Here is a 22,238-nt window from a genome sequence, read left to right as displayed (position 1 = left end):
AACATGGCAACCAATTTGTGTACAGCATGCTTCCACAAACAGGAATGTTGTAGTGACTGGATAATCTTTTTGTGATGTTGATGCAGGGAGAAACTTCCTGGGCACCAGGGATAACTTCCCTGCTCTTAGTTCCATGGAATCTTTATCTCCGAGAAAGCAGTTGAGAACACTTTACATATCTCATCCGAAAGACCGCACTTCCAGTCAGGCAGCATTCCCGGGGTACTACAGTGGAGCCCAAATTTAATTTTTGCGTTCAAGTCCTGGAACTTGAACCTGAAACTTTCTGACTTGGGAGGCAAGAGTGCTACCAACTGAGCTGCAGCTAACATTGACAAAACAAGGACAAAGCAGTAAAAGGAAAAGGTTTAGACTGATGTTAGGAAGCACTTCTCCACAGGAAAAAAAATTATTGCACCTCAAGCTATGATATTGGAGGCAGAAACTCAAAGCAATTCAAGAAATGTTAGATTTTTGGGGAAAACGCAGAAAGAGAAGCGGGGCATAGGTCAGTGTCAAGCATGGAGTTCCGTAGGAAGAGCCAGATCAGCTAAGAAAAAAGACTTGCATTTATATAGTCCTTCCAACAGCCACCGGACAACTCAAAGCACTTTACTGCCAATGAATTACTTTTAAGTGTAGTCACTGCTGTAATGTAGGAAATGTGGAAGCCAATGCTGGCTCAGTAAACTCCCACACAAACAGCAATGTGATAATGGCCAGATAATTTGTTTTTTGTGATGTGATTAAGGGATAAATATTGGCCATGGCACCAAAGCCAATCCCCCGATTTTCAAAAATAGTGCCATAGGATCTTTTACATCCTCCCAAGCAGTTGGATGGGGCCTGGGTTCAATGTTTCATCCAAAAGACAGCACGTCCAACAGTGCAGTACTCCTCTTCCCTGCACTGGAGCACCTTAATTCTAGCGCTCAAGCCCTGGAGTGGGACTTGAACTTTGTTGTTCAGTGTGCTATCAAATGAGTCATGGCTGACATCATAAGAATCTCCTAATCTGTATTTCTCGTTGCAATCTCTATGAAAATGCAGGCAGGTTGCATACATTTTATAAAACATACAAGAGGTCCAGTGTGCTTTATTACTGGAGTTACATTGTTAACCAACTGATCACAATTGAATATCGCCACAATTATAGGAAAGAGTTAATATCAACTCCATTGGCAATTCTGGGGTGCAGAATACAGGTTATGACCATCATTCAATAGATCCTTTTAAGATTATTGCTCAAGTACTGCTGTTAGAGGTCAGTAATTGCAAGACTCTAAACAGTCCAAATTTAATTTGTAGGCAAATGGACAGACAGGTGCATAACCATAATTTAAAAGTGATGTTTGCGTACACTTTTCTATAGAATCCCTATAGTGCATGAGGCGCCACTGACCAGGCAAATATATTCTACCAAGATCCACTGCCCCGCCCTATTCGTAACCCCGCACACTGATCATGGCTAACGCACCTAACCTGCACATCTTTCAACTGTGGGAGGAAACTGGAGCAACCCGAGGAAACCCACACAGCACAAGGAAAATGTGCAATCTCCACAGTCACCCAAGGCCAGAATTGAACCCGGTTCCTTGGCAGCAGTGCTAACCACTGCGCCCCCACTTCTATCAACAACACCTTATTTTTTGTCAACTTTTCCCATCAGTGTGTTCATCTATAGAAACTGCTTATATAAATTTTCCACACTGAAATTATATCCTCCCAACCCCTATGGGACCACAGATTTAATTTTGCTCCCAGCTCTTTAGTCCATAGAATCATTCAGTCCAATGTGCCTCTGCCCTCTGAAAGAGTTACCAATTATCTCCCTCCCTCCCTGCTCTTTCCTCAGAAACATGCAATTTTTCCTCTTTTTAAGTGGAGACCAAATTCCCTTCTGAAAGCTGAGTCTGCTTGCATGCACTCATCATTAATGGTCGCCGAGTAAAATAAATTCTCATCTTCCCCTTTTTAAAATATATTAAAAAGCTCCTGCACTCCAAATAATTCTTTTTTAAAAATAAATTTAGAGTCTACAGCAACATTCCATTATTTGCTGGCATCAACTATTTATTGGCTATGGAATAAAATAAAACATCTGCAAGTCCCAAGAACATATCCACATGAGGTAGATCTGCTGAAAATAGAAGGATATCGTACAAGTTTCTGCCAGGCCATTTTCACTATTTGTAGAGTTTTCTAACAGTTTGGCATCTGATTTGTGTATTCGTAAATGATACTAGACATAAATTAAGATGTCTGCTGTATGAAGGACATAACGTTTGTATAGCGATCATCAGGCTCAAAACTAGAAGTTGGCCATTCAGCCCATGAAGCCTGTTCCACCATTCAATACAATCTTATAAGTTAGTACTCGGCCCCTTGAGAATTCTCTGCCATTTAACAAGATCATGGCTGATTTAATTGTAACCTCAACTCCAGATTCTGCCTAGCCCCAATAGATTCCTATCGACATCTGCCTTATTCAAAGACATTGGTTTCGCTTTTGGAGGAAAAGTATTCCAAGACTTATGGCCCTCAGAACTTTTTTTCCTTTATCTGTCTTAAATGGATGACCCCATAATTTTAAACAGTAACACCTCGTTTTAGATTCTCCCACAAACATCTTTTCTATATCCACCCTGTCAAAACCCCTCAGGATTTTCAATAAAAATATAAAATAAAAGAGAAGCATATTATCTAAATGGTGAGAGATTGCAGAGCTCCAAGATAGAGGGATCTGGGTGTCCTTGAGCATGAATCACAAGGTGTGCAGGTACAGCAAGTAATTGGGAAAACGAATAGTGGATTGCCAGGAGAATTGAATACAAAGGAGGGAGGTCTATACAGTATTGTTTCATTTAAGGGAGGATGTAAATGCGATGGAAGCAGTTCAGAGAAGATTTACTCAACTAATATCTGGAATGGATGGGTTGTCTTACAAGGAAAGATTGGACAGGCTAGACTTGAATGTGGTCTTCAATGTCCCGTATAATTGAAGCAAAACCTCCCTCCTTTGTATTCAATTCTCCTTGCAATCCACTGTTAGTTTTCCTAATTACTTGCTGTACCTGCACATCGTGTGATTCATGCTCAAGGCCATCCAGAGCCCTCTCTCTGAGCTCTGCAATCTCTCACCATTTAGATAATATGCTTCACTTTTATTCTCCCTGTCAAAATGGACAATTTCACATTACACTCAATTTGCCAGATCTTTGCCAAGTCACTTAATTTATCTATACATTCCTTTTTAGCCTCCACATGCCCACTTAATTACTTACTTGCCCAACTATTTTGGTGTCATTAGCAAATTTAGCAACCATACCTTCAGCCATGTTATTTATATAAATTATGAAAAGTCGAGACCCCAGCACTGATCCGTGACACACCACTCATCACATACTGTCAAGAAAAAGACCCATTTATGCCAATTATATTTCCTATTGGCTGACCAATTTTTAGAATTGGATTGGATTTGTTTGTTGTGACGTGTACCAAGGCACAGTGAAAAGTATTGTTCTGCGTACAGTTCATTCCATGCATAAGAACATAAGAACTAGGAACAGGAGTAGGCCATCTGGCCCCTCGAGCCTGCTCCGCCATTTAATGAGATCATGGCTGATCATTGTGGACTCAGCTCCACTCTCCGGCCCGTACACCATATCCCCGATATGCTTGAAAAGAAAATACATAGGACAAACATAAAATGTAAATACATAAGACACAGGCAAATGGGTGACACAGTAGTTAGCACTGTTGGGTCCCAGGTTCGATTCCCGGCTTGGGTTACTGTGCGGAGTCTGCACATTCTCTCCATGTCTGCGTGGGTTTCCTCCGGGTGCTCCGGTTTCCTCCCACAAATCCCCAAAAACATGCTGTTAGGTAATTTGGACATTCTGAATTCGCCCTCTGTGTACCCGAACATGTGCCAGAGTATGGCAGCTAGGGCTTTTCACAGTACCTTCATTGCAGTGTTAATGCAAGCCTACTTGTGACAATAAAGATTACAACTAAAAAAATCACTATGAATTAATCCCATCATTGCACAATACCAGGTCTGGTAGAGCCTGTTCTCATTGCTTTCACCAATGTATATAGCTGGAACAAGCATTCCCTACTTTTATACTCAATTCCACTTGCAATAAAGACTAACATTCTATTTTGCCTTCCTAATTACTTGCTGTATCTACATGCTACCGTATTGGGAAATATTCTGCCAGCCGAAGTGAATATTCATTCACATTATACACCATCTGCCAATGTTTTGCCTACTCCTTCCACCTATCTATATCCCTTTGCATCCTGCCTATAACGTGCTATCAGATATAACATTTAAAAAGTTTCACATATCAAACAAAAACTGGGTCAGTCTACTAGTCACTATATCAACGCATTCCACGGTCTGCTGTGTGCAAACTGACTAGCACATTTCCCTTCAATACATGAGCCCCATCTTCATTGGCTGTGATGAGCTTTGAAACACAAGGTTGTGAAAAGTACCATTATCAATCAATATCAATGCACATTATTTATTTTCTTTCGAGGAATTTAACTGTGAGAAATGGTCACACGGCGAAATATTTCAACGAGAGCTCTGGAGAGAGATTTTCAGTGGAGCAAGAAAGTATTTTGCTTTAGGGAGTTGAAACCAAGGTGGTTAGCAGAAAGCTGCGTGGATCTATTTACTTCAGAAAAGTCTAAAATCAGAGGAGGGGGATTTGCTTAAAATAACGAGGAAGCAAGAACGTGTATGCGCAGAAGATTTCAATAAGACAGATTCGGAAGAACCAGTGAAGTGAGCGTGTATAAATTAGAGAAGATTAAATATGAAAAAAATGTTCTGCCAAAGAGATTGTTCACCTATGGAATAAATGCAGGCTCACGCAGACAGTTGCTGCATGTGTTCAAAAGCGTTCCACCTAGATGGGTGGAAATGGTGTCAAACAAAAGGTGAAATACGAAGTAACACGATTAATGCTGGGCTGCGGGGTTAGAAATAAAATTGTCAATTTGTTAATCTACCTAGATTGGCAAATAAACGTTTGCCTCTCCCAGACTAGATGATTGATGGGAATTAGGATGTAGATTTGTGACCTGGCGCAGACGGATGGGCCAGCTAAATTAGGACGTGCCGGTGCAGTAAAAGGCCCTGGGACTTTCTGCTTGTTCTCGCGCGCCCGCTAAGGCCTGAGATTTGAGCTCAGTGTCAGCCCCGGCGGGCACACAGGCCTGGCCGGCTCACCTACCAGGAATGCGGACCGAGACTGGCTTCCAAATAAACCCCGGAGGGGTCGGTGGGCCAGGGGACACGAGTTCGTTCGCTCCCACCCCCTCCCCGAACAAAACCGCACAAGCTCTTGCGCCAGACTCATTCACGCTCACCTTCAAGCGACCAGGCCCGAGACTGTCGACCCAGGCGCATGTGCTAATTTCACCGGAAGGCGCTCGCGAGGGTTTTATGACCGTGCGCGCAGCCGACTCCCCGAATGTCCTCGGACTGCTTCGCGACAGGAAGCGACGTCGGTTGCCTCACTGCCGTAAACGGTGACGGACCTGGCGAGGACGGTGGTGTCATTTTCTTTTCTCTCGCGCGCGCGCGATGAGCTGCCGTTCCCGGCCTCAGCTGCCGTGTCTTGGCAAGCTGTTGTGGGGGGCAGTAATACGCAGTGCTCGGGTAACGGCAGCTGAAGCAGACAGATGCGCAGTGTTGTCAGGAAGGTGCTGTCCATTCTCCAACAGTGCCGCTGATCAAAGTGAAAATGGTGCCGAGGTAAACGAGAAATCTTCCCACCATCTTCCAGTCTCCAGGTTAACTGCCACCATCGGGTGAAGCTTATTAGCCCCCGGAATCTGGTCCTTTCTACCTAAAATGCATAAAATATTGTACTACCTTTACATGGCCAATTTTAATAGGATAACTTTGACAAGCGTTGTAACTTTGACAAAGGGTCACGACTCGAAACCTGAGCTCTTCTCTCCAGATGCTGCCAGACCTGCTGAGATTTTCCAGCATTTTCTCTTTGGTTTAATAGGATAAGGCAGGATTAAATCTACATCAGCGCAGTGGAATTCAATCAAAAGAGAAACAGGGTACAGGGCTTGTTCCCGTAAAGCGAAGGGTGGAAGCAACACGCCCAGAGAATCCTGGATCTCAAGGGATAGTCAGATTGGATAAGGAAAAAAAAAGGAGGCTTGTGGCAGATACCGAGGGCTCAAAACAGCAGACGTTCTGGTGGAGTATAGAAAAAATAATCTTTATTGTCCCAAGTTAGGGGCTGGTTTAGCACAGGGCTAAATCGCTGGCTTTGAAAGCAAACCAAAGCAGGTCAGCAGCACGGTTCAATTCCCATACCAGCCTCCCCGAACAGGCACCGCAATGTGGCGATGGGGCTTTTCACACTAAAGCGAGGTTGTAGTCCAACTGGAGGCTTTAATAAGCTAGATGTTTCCCCCTAGCAGCTCAGGTACAGAATGAAGGCTGCTAGGGCGCACGGGTTCTTATACCCTGCCTAGCAGGGCGGAGCTACCATACAGTTTGACCAATGGGAAACATACAGTATCTACCGATGGTGTCCCAGCATTACCAGGTACCGTAATACCTCTACAGAGACTACCACACACAGTAACTTCATTTGAAGCCTACTTGTGACAATAAGCGTAAATTAAAAAAGAAGACAAAATAATCTCCCCTCGAACCACCGCCTTCAACGCCTCCCAGAATATGGCCGTCGACACCTCCCCATTCTGATTATGCTCCACATAATCTCTAATCGCCAGCCTCACCTTTTTGCAAAACTCCTATCTGCCAAGAGACCTAAATCCAACCTCCACTCCAGCCAATGTGGCGCATGATCCAAAATCACTATGTCGCCCCCACCAGCACTACCCGACTTACCACAAAGAATTCAATTCTAGAGTACACGATGTACATGTGCAAGAAGAAGGAATACTCCCTCTCCTCGGGTTCCTGAACCTCCACGGATTAACCGTTCCCATATGTTCCATAAACTCTCTCAATTCCTTCGCCATCCTCGACCTTCCCAGTGACTTGGGACTTGACCTGTTCACCTTCGGCTCCATAACGCAATTAAAATCTCCACCCATAATCAGTTGGTGCATATCCAAGTCCAGAATCGCTCTCATTAACCCTTTTACAAACCCTGCATCATCCCAACTGAAATGAAAATGAAATGAAAATCGCTTATTGTCACAAGTAGTCTTCAAATGAAGTTACTGTGAAAAGCCCCTAGTCGCCACATTCCGGCGCCTGTTCGGGGAGGCTGGTACGGGAATTGAACCGTGCTGCTGGCCTGCCTTGGTCTGTTTCCAATGCCAGCGGTTTAGCCTTGTGCTAAACCAGCCTCTTGGGCACATGTATGTTGACTCGCACCACCGGCCTCCCCTCCAGCACCGTACTCACTATCCCATATCTTCCCCCCCCGGGTCCTGCACTTCCCTGGCCCCCACGAACACCATCTTTTATTTAACAAAATGGCCATGCAGTGAAATACTTGTTCTACCCATCCCTTCCTCAACCTACCCTTAGTCCTCACCCAGAGGTGTGTCTCCTGCAGAAAAATCACCTCTACTTTCAAACTCCTCAGGTGCGGAAAACCCCGGGACCTCTTAACCGGCCCATTTAGCTCCCGACGTTCCATGGCACGAGTCTTTTACGCCTCCATTCTCCACTACCATTCACCATCATCCCCCACCGGTTCTATCTCATCAATACTGTCCTAAACCGGGCACATCCAAGATGACTCCCTCTCTGCCCATGACCAAGCTCAGCCTCCAACTCTGCCATGTTGCAATGACCCCACCCCCCCATACTGGCTGCCTCTCGTGACCTCCCCCACCTCACCTCTGTCACCAGCATTACTTGCTAGTGTGGCAACTCCCACTCGAAGGCTCCCCCCTGCACACTCCTTGATCTTTGCTTTTCCTGATATACTTTAATGATTTAGACCGTGGTGTACGGGATACAATTTCAAAATATTTGGATGAAAGAAAGCTTGGAAGCATTGGGAACTATGAGGAGGGTAATGCAGAACTTCAAAAGGACATAGACGGGTTGTTGGAATGGGTAGACAAGTGGCAGATGAAGTTCAATGCAGAGAAATGTGACGTGATTAACTTTGGTCACAGATGCGTAGCGAGACAATATAAATAAAGGGTACAATTCTAAAGGGGGTGCAGGAACAGAGGGCCCTGCCACATTGAAGGTGGCAGGGCTGATTGAGAGAGCAGTTAATAAAGCATGCAGTGTTCTCAGTTTTATTTATGGGGACACGGAGTACAAAAGCAAAGAGGTTATGTTGAACTTGATTATGACACTAGTTTGGCCTCAGTTGGAGTGTTAGCATCCAGTTCTGAGTAACGCACTTTCGGAAGTGAGTAAATGCATTGGAGAGAATGCAGAAAAGAATCAAGAGAATGGTTCCAATTTATTCATAGATTGTAAAGATTGCCACTTTATAATTCAGTAGTCAAATTCTTAATGTTTAGACAGAGAATTTGTTCAATTCTTCAAATGTTTCAATAAATTCTTTCAGGCATAAATGTATCCTGTATGCTTCACCCGATGCCTGTGTCTATGTATTACATTGTGTATTTTATGTGTGCCCTATTGTGTATTTTCTTTTCATGTATGGAATGATCTGTTTGAGCTGCACCCAGAACAATACTTTTCACTGTACCTCGGTACACGTGACAATAAACCAATCCAATAATTGTATACTCAAAATGCTATTCACTAGCAAAACAGGGTTGACAAAATCTTCTATTTGTACCATTTATAAGTTAAAACAGCCACTAGCTAATTGCTTGGACAGCTCTACTACTCCTGTCTTCTTGGATAGTGTGACTGAAACTAACCTTCTTGCACTAATGAGCTCAAGTTTCCTAAAATGACAAAATGTAAGCAAACCAGTTTGTTGAATGCAGGATCCCCAATCTACACTCACTGCTCCGCCACCCCATTTGAACCAATCAACTTTCAGTTATTACCTGACCATGTTCTGGCAGGAGCTGATGTCAGTGTATATTAATACAATTTTAAAAAATTTAAAAATTCATTTTTATTCTGTTTCTTTCCTATCTGGTTGCCGTGCCTCCAAAGTGCGGCTTTGGTTTGCTGTCAATGTTTCAGGCTCAGTCTAAATTCACATGTCAGTTTAAGTTAAAATATGTTAAGTCTTCTAATTCAAATTTCAGTACATTGTTGTTGTATCTACCAGGCTATTAGCAACTATGCTAATACTATTTTTAAGCTGTTTCAATTTTGTTGAAAAAAAGAAAACCACAAATAATTGCCAAAACCTTGGTTTGTCGAAACCCCATGAAAACTGTCACCACTTTGCTGCCACACAGCAAACAAAAATCAAATCATCTAATCACCCACAACAGTGCCACGAGAACATCTATCGTACTGATTTCAGTCTACGTTTTTGCTTGGCAAGATTCTTGTATTCAGCATGGTGGAAAAGTTCTGGACTTCATGCGAATTACCTAAATTGACTGTGTACACTTCCTACACAAAAGAACATATTCTTCATTTCTGGTATCAGCTTGTAACCACATATTCAAGTGTCCAATATGAAATAGCGAAGACTGTCAGTTTCCAGACGTTCATGAAATGTGTATTGTGGCTGCACTGTACATGGGTGGTCTTACAGTCTGAGCTGTTTTAACTCTAATTTTAAGAAAAATTCTAATTCTTTATTACCTCATCTGAATTTTTTTTTTTCAGATTTCAAATTTTCAGCCTCCTGCAGACTCGCACCATGACTGGGTTGGCCCTCCAGATAGATTTTCAAACCTAAGACCTATAAAGTTTTATTCACTAAAGAATGAATCTAAACTGAAACAGCAGCTGAGGAAATTGAGGATAGACACTCAGAATTGGAATCAGAAATTTTGGACTGATCAGAACATAACTTTCAACAAGGTGGGTAATATGAGCTGTTTATTCTTGCATATATTAGAGGCACTCTTTGCTCTAATGGCAGGAATTTCTGATTTTTGTAAGCCACAAAATATAACCCGTCTTTCTTTGTACTATTTACATAGGATATACGGAACAGAAATAGGTAATTCAGCTCAACCAGTGCATGCTAGTATTTATGCTCTACTCAAGCTTTCTCTTATATTTCCTCATATAAATCTATCAGTGTAACCCTCTATTCCCTTCTCTGTGCTGGGTTTCAGATCTTGCTAGTTTCTGGAGAGAAAAATTGGAATCTTATTCAATTAATAGGAGAAACATAAAATCAAGGGAATAAATTTATTTTTATTAATGTTTGAAAAATGAATACATAATAGTGAAGAAATAATGTTTTTTAAAAAATGTGACGTAAGACTGACTCGTAGGCTGTGCTGGATTCAAAGTACAGGTCTGGCAGATTGGGCCAAGCCAGCTGGGGTCAAGGGATTGCTCGGAGCGCAGGAAAAGAATGGCGCATGAAGCCAAGAACAATCTGGTGTGCTAATGCAGCATGTATAGATTTTTGGATACCCAGATTTGAGACACTGTACCTGCACTACCTCACATTTAACTCTTAAAATTAATTTGCCTAGTAGATGCTCGATATTCAAGCTTATTAATATCGTCCTGTAATTTGTTGCAATCCTCAGAATTGACTATTCCACCAGCCCACAAACCCCCCCTCCCACACACACAAAGTCCAAGTCATTCATGTAAATTGTGACCAGCAGTGGTCCTTACACTGATTCTTGTGGAACAACGCTTCTGTGACTCTGAATATCTACCCTTTACTCTCTGCTTTCTGCCTTGAAGCCAGCTAGCAATCCATTTTACCACTTGTCTACTGACTCCTCATTCTTTGACCTTATTTATTATTATGGCACACTTTATTGAAAACCTTTTGAAAATCCAGATAAACTGCATCTATTGTAACCATAATCTGCAGATCCCTTGGAGACGCCCCACGAGTGCCGTTCCATCTGGACCCATTTGTGGAAACCAGTACTGAACTGCTCGCCCGAGGTCTCTGAGGTGAAGGACATAGATCCCAGGCTTCTAGGAAATCTGCACATTAAAGTGAGACTAGATGGGCAGCATGGTGGTGCAGTGGTTAATACTGCTGCCTCACAGCATTGAGGACCCGGGTTCGATCCCAGTCCCGGGTCACTGTCCATGTGGAGTTTGCAATTCTTTCCGTGTCTGCATGGGTTTCAGCCCCCACAACCGAGAAAGATGTGCAGGGTAGGTGAATTGGCCCTGCTAAATTGGCCCTTAATTGGAAATAAAGAATTGGTTACTCTAAATTTATAAAAAAATAATGTGAGACTAGATGTCTCGCTCTAAAATGCTGATTTGCTGAAAAGTGGTTCCGCCCATTGTGGGCAGGGTCACTTTTGAGCAAATGTGCCTATTGTGGGCGGTATTTATTTATTAATTTAAAAAAAAAAAAAATATTTTATTGAAATTTTTTTCCCTGAGCAACATTTTTCCCGCTTACGAAACAAACGAAACGATAACAATAACAAAACAGAAATTTCTAACTTTTTAACAATAATAATAATACACAAGTAACAAAACCTCATTTTGCAAAGGCCACGACATCGGCCTCTTTCGCCTCCTGCACTCCCGGCTCTTCCGCAACTCCAAATATAGCTAACCCCCCAGCTAGGTTTGACCCGGGCATTCACCACCTGCGAGATCACTCCCGTCACTCCCTTCCAATATCCTTCCAGTGCCGGGCACGCCCAAAACATATGTGCGTGGTTTGCCGGGCTCCCGCCACACCTCCCGCATCTGTTCTCCACTCCAAAAAACCTGCTCAATCTTGCCCCCGTTATGTGTGCTCTATGTAGCACCTTAAATTGAATCAGGCTAAGCCTGGCGCATGAGGAAGAGGAGTTTACCCTGCTTAGGGCATCAGCCCACATACCCTCCTCTACTCCCCTAATTCTTCTTCCCACTTTCCTTTTAGTTCGCCCACCGACTCCTCCCCCTCTTCCCTCATCTCTCTGTAAATCTCTGGCACCTTGCCCTCTCCGACCCACACCCCTGAAAGCACCCTGTCCTGTATCCCCTGTGTCGGGAGCCGCGGAAATTCCCTCACCTGTTGTCTAGTAAACGCCCTCACCTGCATATATCTCAAGAAATTTCCCCGGGGTAACTTATACTTTTCCTCCAATGCTCCCAAACTCGCAAAAGTCCCATCTATGAATAAATCTCCCACCTTCCTAATTCCCAACTGGTACCAACTCTGAAATCCTCCATCCATTCTTCCTGGGGCGAACCTATGGTTGTTCCTGATAGGGGATCCCACCAGGGCTCCCCGCACCCCTCTCTGTCGCCTCCACTGTCCCCATATGTTCAGTGTTGCCGCCACCACCGGGTTCGTGGTGTACTTTTTAGGTGAGAGCGGTAGCGGTGCCGTCACCAGCGCCTCTAGACTCGTCCCTTTACAGGACCTTCTCTCCAGCCTTTTCCACGCCACTCCCTCACCCTCCATCATCTATCTACGTATCATTGCCACATTGGCGGCCCAATAATAATCTCCCAAGTTCGGTAGTGCCAGTCCTCCTCTGTCCCTACTGCGCTGAAGGAACCCTCTCCTTACTCTCGGAACTTTCCCTGCCCACACAAAGCTCGTAATGCTCCTATCTATTTTATTAAAAAAGGTCCTGGTGATTAAAATAGGGAGACATTGGAATACAAATAAGAACCTCGGGAGGACCATCATCTTAATTGCTTGCACCCTGCCCGCCAGCGATAAAGGCTGCATGTCCCACCTCTTAAAGTCCTCCTCCATTTGTTCTACCAGCCGTGTCAGATTAAGTCTGTGCAAGGTTCCCCAGCTCCTAGCGATCTGAATCCCCAGGTATCGGAAGTTTCTTTCCACTTTCCTCAGTGGTAAGCCTTCTATCTCTCTACTCTGGTCCCCTGGATGTATCACAAATAATTCACTCTTCCCCATGTTTAACCTATACCCCGAAAATTCCCCGAACCTCCTCAGAATTTGCATAACCTCTATCATCCCCCCCGCTGGGTCCGACACGTATAACAATAGGTCATCCGCGTTTAACGAGACTCGGTGTTCTTCTCCCCCTCTAGTCACCCCTTTCCATTTCCTGGAGTCTCTCAACGCCATGGCCAGAGGTTCGATTGCCAATGCAAACAACAATGGAGACAGCGGGCATCCCTGCCTTGTTCCCCTATATAATCGGAAATACTCCGATCTATGTCGACCTGTAACTACGCTTGCCGTTGGTGCCCCATAAAGTAGCCTAACCCAGCGAATAAACCCGTTCCCAAACCCAAACCTCCTTAACACTTCCCATGAATACTCCCACTCCACCCTATCAAATGCCTTCTCTGCGTCCATTGCCGCCACTATCTCTGCCTCCCCCTCCACTGAGGGCATCATTATCACCCCGAATAGTCGTCGCACGTTAACATTCAGTTGTCTCCCTTTTACGAACCCAGTCTGGTCTTCGTGCACCACCCCCGGGACACAGTCCTCTATCCTCGATGCCAGCACCTTTGCCAGCAATTTGGCGTCCACGTTCAATAGTGAAATAGGTCTATAGGACCCGCACTGCAACGGATCTTTGTCCCTCTTCAAAATTAGCGATATCGTCGCCTCCGACATCGTCGGGGGTAGAGTCCCCCCTTCCCTGGCCTCATTGAACGTCCTCGCCAACAACGGGGCCAACAAGTCCACATATTTTCTGTAGTATTCCACCGGGAACCCGTCCGGCCCCGGGGCCTTCCCTTCTTGCATGCTTCCCAGTCCCTTAATAACCTCATCCACCTCAATCGGTGCCCCCAGGCCTTCCACCTCCTGCTCCTCCACTTTCGGGAACCTCAATTGGTCCAGGAACTGCCGCATCCCCTCCTCTCCCTCTGGGGGCTGAGACCTATACAGTTCCTCATAAAAGGTCTTAAACACCTCGTTTATCTTTCCTGCCCTTCGCTCAGTATCTCCCCTTTCATCCCTAATTCCTCCTATCTCCCTCGCTGTTGCCCTCTTTCGCAATTGGTGCGCCAACAGGCGACTAGCCTTTTCCCCATATTCATACCTCCTCCCCTGTGCCTTCCTCCATAGTACCTCCGCCTTTCTGGTGGTCAGAAGGTCAAACTCGGTCTGGAGTCGTCTCCTCTCCCTGTACAGCTCCTCCTCCGGGGTCTCTGCAAATTCCCTGTCCACCCTTAAAATCTCCCCCAGTAGTCTATCCCTTTCCTTGGCCTCTGTTTTCCTTTTGTAGGCCCCAATAGAAATCAGCTCTCCTCTGACCACCGCTTTTAGTGCTTCCCAGACCACTCCCACAGGGACCTCGCCGTCGTCATTGACCTCCAGGTATCTCTCAATACACCCCCTCACTCTTGCACACACTCCCTCATCCGCCATCAGTCCCACATCTAATCGCCAGAGTGTTCTCTGCTCCCTGTCCTCTCCTACTTCCAGGTCCACCCAATGTGGGGCATGGTCCGAAACTGCTATGGCTGAGTATTCAGCTTCTTCCACCCTAGAGATCAACGACCTTCCTAAAACAAAAAAATCTATCCGGGAGTACACTTTATGGACATGGGTGAAGAAGGAATACTCCCTAGCCCTGGGTCTAAGGAATCGCCATGGATCCACTCCCCCCATTTGGTCCATAAACCCCTTAAGTACCTTGGCCGCTGCCGGCCTTCTTCCGGTCCTTGAGCTGGATCTATCTAGCCCCGGGTCCAGCACCGTGTTGAAGTCCCCTCCTAAAATCAAATTTCCTGCCTCCAGGTCTGGAATACGCCCCAGCATCCGTCTCATGAACCCCGCATCGTCCCAATTTGGGGCATACACATTAACCAAAACAACCTCCATTCCCTCCAGCCTACCACTCACCATTACATATCTACCTCCACTGTCTGCTACGATGTTCTTTGCTTCAAATGCTACCCGTTTCCCCACCACAATGGCCACCCCTCTGCTCTTTGCGTCCAGTCCTGAGTGGAACACCTGTCCCACCCATCCTTTCCTTAGCCTAACTTGGTCCGTCACCTTTAGGTGCGTCTCTTGGAGCATAGCCACGTCTGCCCTTAGTCCTTTCAAATGCGCGAGCGCTCGGGCCCTTTTTATCGGTCCATTCAGGCCTCTCACGTTCCACGTGATCAGCCTCACTGGGGGGCTACCTGCCCCCCTCCCGTGTCGACTAGCCATTACCTTCTCTAGGCCAGTCCCATATCCCGCCTCCGCGCTCCCGCTCGCTCCCCCAGCGTCGCACTCCGCCCCCAACCACCCACTCTTTAGCCATTTCCTTTTGGATTTCCGCAGCAGCAACCCAGTTGTCCCCCCCCCCCCCCCGCCCCCCTCCCCCCGCTAGATCCCTATCTAGCTTGATTGCTCCCCCCATATCACTTCCGTAAGTCAGCTGACTTCAACTGACCCCGGCTACTCCTGCTCACTCCTCGGCCCCCCCGGTGTGAGGGAACTCCCATCCGCCTTGCGCCTGTTTTCCCGCCTTATTCTTTCTGGCGCGGGAACATCCCTTTACCTAACCCGCCTCTTATGGCGCAGCTCCCTTTCCCCTCCCCCTCCCCTTCCCTATTCTTCGACTATGTCCCGCCTTTCCCCCCTCACCGGCGCCCACATTTCCCCAGTGTCCCCCCCCTTCCCTGTTTACTTCTCGATTCCCTTTCACCATAACATTAACAAAAACAATAACAATTCCCTGCAGCGTCAGTCCCTCAGTTCCGGTCCAGTTTCTCTTCATTGATGAAGGACCATGCTTCCTCCGCCATCTCAAAATAATAGTGTCTCTCCTGATACGTGACCCATAGTCTTGCCGGCTGCAGCATCCCAAACTTCACCTTCCTTTTGTGCAAAACCTCTTTGGCTCGGTTAAAGCTCGCCCTCCTTCTCGCCACCTCCGCACTCCAGTCCTGGTATATCCTTACCACAGCATTCTCCCATCTGCTACTCCGCACCTTTTTAGCCCATCTCAGGACCTCTTCTCTGTCCTTAAGGCGGTAGAATCGCACGATTATCGCCCTCGGTGGTTCTCCCGCTTTTGGTCTTCTCGCCGGGATCCGATTTGCCCATTCCACCTCCATGGGGCCCGCAGGGGCCTCAGCACCCATCAGTGAGCACAGCATCTTACTTGCGTACGCTCCACAGTCCACTCCTTCCACGCCCTCAGGGAGACCTAATATCCTAAGGTTCTTCCTTCGCGCTCCATTTTCAAGGGCCTCAATCCTGTCAGCACACTTTTTATGAAGTGCCTCGTGCGTCTGAGTCTTAACCGCCAGGCCCAGGACCTCGTCCTCAATACCTGATACCTTCTGCTCCATCACGCGAAGCTCAGTCTCCTGGGTCTTTAAAGTCTCTTTAAGCCCCTCAATTGCCTGTAACATCGGGGTCATTACCTCCTTCTTCAGCAGGTCCATGCACCGTCTCACAATCTCGTCCTGCTCAGGCCCCCATGTCACCTGCGATCCCTCCGCCGCCATTTTGTTCCACTCCCTCTGACCTTCTGGTTGCAGATTCTTCGGGCTGCAGCCGCCGCCGCCGGTTTTTCCTCCGTCGTTCGGGGGGGGGGGGGGCTCCCTTCCCACGCACCTCCCACCGGGTTTTTCGGCCGGCAAAGTCCCCGTTGGGGCTCTTAAAAGAGCCCGAAGGTCCGTCGGAGCTGGAGCCGCCGAAACGTGCGGCTAGCTCAACCTTGCCGCAACCGGAAGTCGTGGGCGGTATTTAGATCACAACATCTTGCGAGATCGTGTTAGATCTCACGAGACGTTGCAAGTTGGGTAGGTCCGGGGCATGGGCTCTCCTGGCTTCTATGGCCATGGCAAGCTGTTTTCAGGTGCAGCGAGGCTATTGGATCGCAGCCAGAGACACCTTGAGGCACGTGCATAAATCACTGCAGGGCAAATTGAGAAAGCAATTTAAAAGATCATGCAGCATCCTGGGCTTTATAAATGGAGGAATAGACTACAAAAGCAAAAGTTTTGAGAACATTTATAAACAATGGTTCGGCCAGAACTGGAGTATTGTGTAGAATTCTGGGCACTGCACTTTAGGAAGGATATGAAGGCAGGATGTGAAGGCATTAGAGACAATGCAGAAGACATTTACTAGAATGTTCCCAGGGTTGACGGACTTAGCTAAGGGCATAAAGAAACTGGGGCTCTTCTCCTTTGGTAAGAGAAGGTTGATAGGAGATTTGATCAAGGCAGAATAAATTGAAAGAAACTGCATTGGTGGGAGGATCATAAATAAGATGATACATTCTAAGAGAATTGACTAAAGAACCAAAGGGAACATGAGGGACAAAGTTTTTTACGCTGAGTGGTAGAGTCTCGAAAGCACTATCTGAGACTGTGGGGGTGGAAGGAACAGATTTGACTGTTGCTTTCAAAATGAAATTTCATGGGCACCTGAAGAAGGAACGTTTGCAGGGCCCATGGAAAGGGAGTAGGTTGTGAGGCTAGCTGGATTGCTCTTTCAGCAAGCCAGCACAAACCTGACGGGTCGAATGGCTTCCTTCTATATCCATTCTATAATTCTATGACAATGGAAAGAAAGATTCCTTTTTGCCTTTCAAATTAATGTCTGTTTTATTACCAGGTACCTCATACAAGGAGAGAGGAGCTTAAACAATCAGAATGTAAGTCATCCTAGTGCTCTGATGTTGAACACTCGCAGTAGTCTTACCTCTCAAAAAGAATCTTTGGCAATTCATTATTGAAGTATAGACTCTGGAATCTGATTCATATTGATTGGTTTACCCTGATAGGAACCAATAAGATACCAGACCTACACTTGTCTTCTAGCACAATAATGGGATCAATCATGCCTCTCAGGACATCATATCTAATATCACCCATCTTCCAAGTTTCAGGCTCCCACAGTTACGTTTCCCTCGCTTGTGTTTTTTTTCGTTGCAGAATTTTTCAGGCTCATGCTTTGACTCGGACCTAGAATCTTGACAACATAGGTCAAGATTCTTCAGCCTTCAGCAGTAAATATTTTACTTCTGACCTGCAAGTAATTCTGAGGGATGTCAATGTTAAATTCAAAATTGGATGGAATCCTAAAAGTTTAGGCTAAATGGCTGTCTGCATTGTGTTACTTGTTGCTCATTACTTTCCAGGAGAAAGAGATGTTCATACACACCCGTTTAAAGGCAAAAGGAATAGGATTAAGAGATGAAGAAGGTGAGGAAACTATTCTTTTTTTATTTCAATTGGGTACCTTTAAAGTTTTTAAAACATGTGGTCCAATTGTAAAATACTCCACCCGTATGTAGAACTTCTACTGTGAAGGAAGAGGGTGGCATCAAACTTAGTTATATTAGTGTTGCTAAAAAAGAGACATTCTGTCAAAGCTTTTTATTTTGCACTCACCAGGATAGATACAGGAGTGCCAAATGGTAACAATAGTTTATACTGATTGAGAAAAAGGGTAAAATTGGTTATCAAGTCAGCTCTGATTGGTCAAGACATTGCCAAGGTGAATACACCAGGGAGCTATTGCCATCCATGCTTTTGTAAGAGGTGCAATGTCTGAACATATTGGGGGCGATTCTCCGAACCCCGCGCCGGAGAATCGCCGCAACCGCACCACGACGCCAGCGCGCAATTCTCCGAGGTGCGGAGAATCGGCGCTATTTGCGCCGGCGCGTTTGGCGCGCTGCGGCCCCGCCGATTCTTCGGCCTGCATGGGCCGAGCGGCCACGCCGATACGACAGAGTCCCGCCGACGCCATTCACCCCTGGTCGCTGCCGGCGGGAACTCTGCGGTAACGGTTGGGGGTTGGCCTGTGGGGGGCGGGGAGAAGGTGGGCTCCGTCACCGGGGATGGGGTCTGGCCCGCAATCGGGGCTCACCGATCGGCGGGCCGGCCTCTCTCCCCCCCCCCCCCCCCCCTCGGGCCTACTTCCTGGTGCGGCTGGCCCCTGAACACCGACCCCATGTTGGTCGGGGCCGGCGCGCTAAATAAGTCCCCCGCGCATGCGCAGGTTGGTGCGGCCCAACTGCGCATGCGTGGGTTGGCGTGACGCCCATTTGCCGCCGCATAAGGAGGCTGGAGCAGCGTGAACCACTCCAGCGCTGTGCTGGCCCACTCTGGGGGCCAGAATCTGTCGCACCCGGGCCAGGTTTGCGCCGTCGTGAAACGCAACGGTGTTCACGACGGCGCGAACACTTGGGCCCAATATTGGAGAATCGCCCCCATTCTTTTTGCCTGCAGAGGCAGGTCCCTACTTATGACTCTGAGCTTCCAGCAAGCATAAGTGAGCAACATTATTGGCCCAACTGATAATCTTAAACTGGTTGTTCATAATAATAATAATCTTTATTGTCCCAAGTACGCTTACATTGCAATGAAGTTACTGTGAAAAACCCCAAGTCGCCACATTCCGGCGCCTGTTCGGGTACTCGGAGGGAGAATTCAGAATGTCCAAACTACCTAACAGCACATCTTTCTGGACTTGTGGGAGGAAAACGGAGCACCTGGAGGATACCCACGCAGACACTGGGAGAACGTGCAGACTCGCACAGACAGTAATCCAGCTGGGAATCGAACCTGGTACCCTGGTGCTGTGAAGCCACAGTGCTAACCATTGTGTTACCATGCTGCTCATGCTACCGTGCTGCCCTATAATTACACACTCACAATTGTTCAGCAAATGCTGTCCAATTGCGGGATCACATCTAATGTTAGACATTATGTTCTGAATCCTGCAAGCTTTTGCAATTTGGTTGTGTACGGTCAAAACAAGAGTGCAGTAAGAAAGCTGGGTGCAAGCTTGGAGTTTTATAAGTGGGGGAGTTTAAAGTGCTAATCTTGTACTTAGATTTTGCTCTTATAGCTAACTTAGCCTGTATTTAGCAGTAATTGGAAAGTACTGTGTAAGCAAGCTAAAGTTTTATATTTCCAGCAGTTTAGACAGGGTAAACGCACTCTCAGCTGTGGGAGCTGAATGTTTAATTAGCTAACTGGCGTAACCTGGTTACTGTAGTTCCTGTTCAGTTTTTTTTTTACCCAATTCGTTTTTTTTCTAATTAAGGGGCAATTTTAGTTTGGCCAATCCACCTAACCTGCACATCTTTGGGTTGTGGGGGTGAAACCCACGCAGACATGGGGAGAATGTGCAAACTCCACACAGACAGTGACCCAGCGCCGGGATTCGAACCCGGGTCCTCAGCGCCGCAGTCCCAGTGCTCCTGTTCAGTTTTTTATAAATTCAGTTCAGACAGTACAGTGAAGCAGAAGGCAGGCTTACTAGACCTCATATTGTGCAACGAGATAGGATTAATTGATAACCTCAGTGAAGACATTCTTAGGTAGCATAGATCATAATATGACTGAATTTTACATTCAGTTTGAGCAAGAGAAGAGTACGTCCAAGACTAGTGTTTTAAACTTAAATAAGGACAATTATGAGGGCATGAAAGCAGAGCTAGGTAGAGTGAATTGGCAGATGTGCTTAAGGGATAGATAGATAGAGATCAATAGAGGTATATTGCAGACATTTCAAAAAAATATATTTTACAAATGTGTATCAAAAAAGTTACAGCACATAAACACCCTGGGAAATATGCTTCCAACAGTCAACTGTACAGTTTGTACAATTTTTCTCCCTTTTTCACTCCCCCCTCCCGCGACAAACAACTCCTCAAACACGGTCACGAACATCCTCCAGCTTGTCTCAAACCTCTCTGCTGAGCTCCCTTAGCTCATACTTTATCTTCTCCAGCCGCAGGAAGTCGTACAGGTCACCCAACCAGGCCGCTACCCCCGGTGGCAGTGCTGACCGCCACTCCAGTAAGATTCGTTGCCGGGCAATCAGAGAGGCGAAGGCCACAACATTGGCCTTCCTCCTCTCCATGAGCTCCGGCTTTTCCAAAACCCCAAATATCGCCACCAAAGGATCCGGGTCCACCTCCTCCCCCATTATGCTTGCTAGGACCACAAACACACCCACCTAGAATCTCACAACCCCAGAACATGTGCGTGTGATTCACTGGCCGCTGCCCACACCTCTCACACTCAGCTGCCACCCTCTGAAAGAACCCACTCATTCTTGCCCGAGTCATATGTACCCTGTGTACAAATTTCAACTGTACAAGGCTCATCTTTGCGCATGAGGAGGTCGCGTTTACCCTACGCAGTGCCTCATTCTATACTCCCCAATTGATCTCTCCTCCCAGCTCCCTTTCCCAGTTTACCTTAATCTTCACCACCCGCTCACCTCCCTGCTCTCCCAGCCACCTATATATATCTCCAATTCTACCCTCCCCTTCCACATTTGGAAGTAGCAGTCGCTCCAGCAGGGTGTATCCCGAAAACCTAGGGAACTCCTCCCAAACCTTTCGCGCGAGGTCGCTTACCTGCAGGTACCTGAACTCACTCCTTCTCAGGAGCTCTACCCTCTTTCGAAGTTCCTCCAGACTGGCAAACCCTTCCTCCAAATACAAATTCCTCACCTTGACCAGCCCCACTTCCCTCCACCTCCTGTATGCTATCCAACCCCCCCAGGCTCAAAACCATGATTTTCACACAACGGCGTTAACACTACATTCACTCCATCCTAAAATGCCTCCTCAACTGGTTCCAAATCTTCACTGTGGACTGCACCACCGGGCTTCCTGAATACCTACTCGGCGCCATTGGCAACACTGCTGTCACCATAGCCCTTAAGCTGGACCCCTTACAGGATTCTTCCTCCATCCTAACCCATTCTATTCCCTCTCTATTTCACCATCGCCACACCTTTTCCACATTCGCCCAATATAAATGAAGCAGGTTCGGCAATGCCAACCCCCCCTTGCTGCCTCTGCCCCTGTAGCAGTGTCCTCCTAACCCATGACACCTTCCCTGCCCATACAAAGTCCGAAATAATCGTGTCCAGCTTCCGGAAAAAGGCCTTCGATATAAAGATCGGGAGTGTCTGAAAAATAAACAGGAACCTTGGCAGAAGATTCATCTTTACCACTTGAACCCTCCCTGCTAAAATCAATTGCAATGCATCCCACCTCCTAAGATCCCCCCTGGCCGCCTCCACCAGCTTCGTTAAGTTCCACTTGCGGAGCATCGTCCATTCCCTTGCTACCTGAATCCCCAAATACCTAAACCTATCCCTAGCCACCTTAAATGGAATCCCCCCCTAAATTGGCTCACCGTCCCAACGCATCCACCGGGAACACTTTGCATTTCCCAACATTCAGCTTATACCCCGAGAACTCCCCAAACCTCCCCAGCAGGCCCGTGATCCTTCCCA

The 22,238-nt window shown here is 46.7% G+C and overlaps 2 protein-coding genes across 5 annotated transcripts in view; one reads left to right on the top strand and one right to left on the bottom strand.

Annotated features, from left to right (window-relative positions):
- The window catches only part of bag5 (BCL2 associated athanogene 5), a 45,763-nt gene extending 40,273 nt beyond the window's left edge, over positions 1-5,490 (bottom strand). For 2 of the 3 annotated variants that reach the window (XM_072490147.1, XM_072490138.1), the window contains exon 1: positions 5,386-5,490. The gene's annotated coding sequence lies outside the window, so the exon portion shown is untranslated. The remainder of the gene's footprint in view (positions 1-5,385) is intronic. The other variant, XM_072490155.1, reaches the window with a different exon arrangement.
- Positions 5,491-5,602: 112 nt separating this feature from the next.
- The window catches only part of coa8 (cytochrome c oxidase assembly factor 8), a 30,905-nt gene continuing 14,269 nt past the window's right edge, over positions 5,603-22,238 (top strand). The window contains exons 1-5 of one of the 2 annotated variants that reach the window (XM_072490177.1): positions 5,603-5,773; positions 9,752-9,949; positions 10,072-10,091; positions 17,583-17,622; positions 18,109-18,172. In XM_072490177.1, the coding sequence (XP_072346278.1) occupies positions 5,603-5,773; positions 9,752-9,949; positions 10,072-10,091; positions 17,583-17,622; positions 18,109-18,172 (493 nt within the window). The remainder of the gene's footprint in view (positions 5,774-9,751; positions 9,950-10,071; positions 10,092-17,582; positions 17,623-18,108; positions 18,173-22,238) is intronic. The other variant, XM_072490184.1, reaches the window with a different exon arrangement.

This window comes from Scyliorhinus torazame, chromosome 2 (genome assembly GCF_047496885.1).
Source record: "Scyliorhinus torazame isolate Kashiwa2021f chromosome 2, sScyTor2.1, whole genome shotgun sequence".
NCBI classification, from domain to species: domain Eukaryota; kingdom Metazoa; phylum Chordata; class Chondrichthyes; order Carcharhiniformes; family Scyliorhinidae; genus Scyliorhinus; species Scyliorhinus torazame.
Note: the sequence above shows the minus strand (reverse complement) of the source record. Positions and strands in the feature narration are given on the sequence as shown.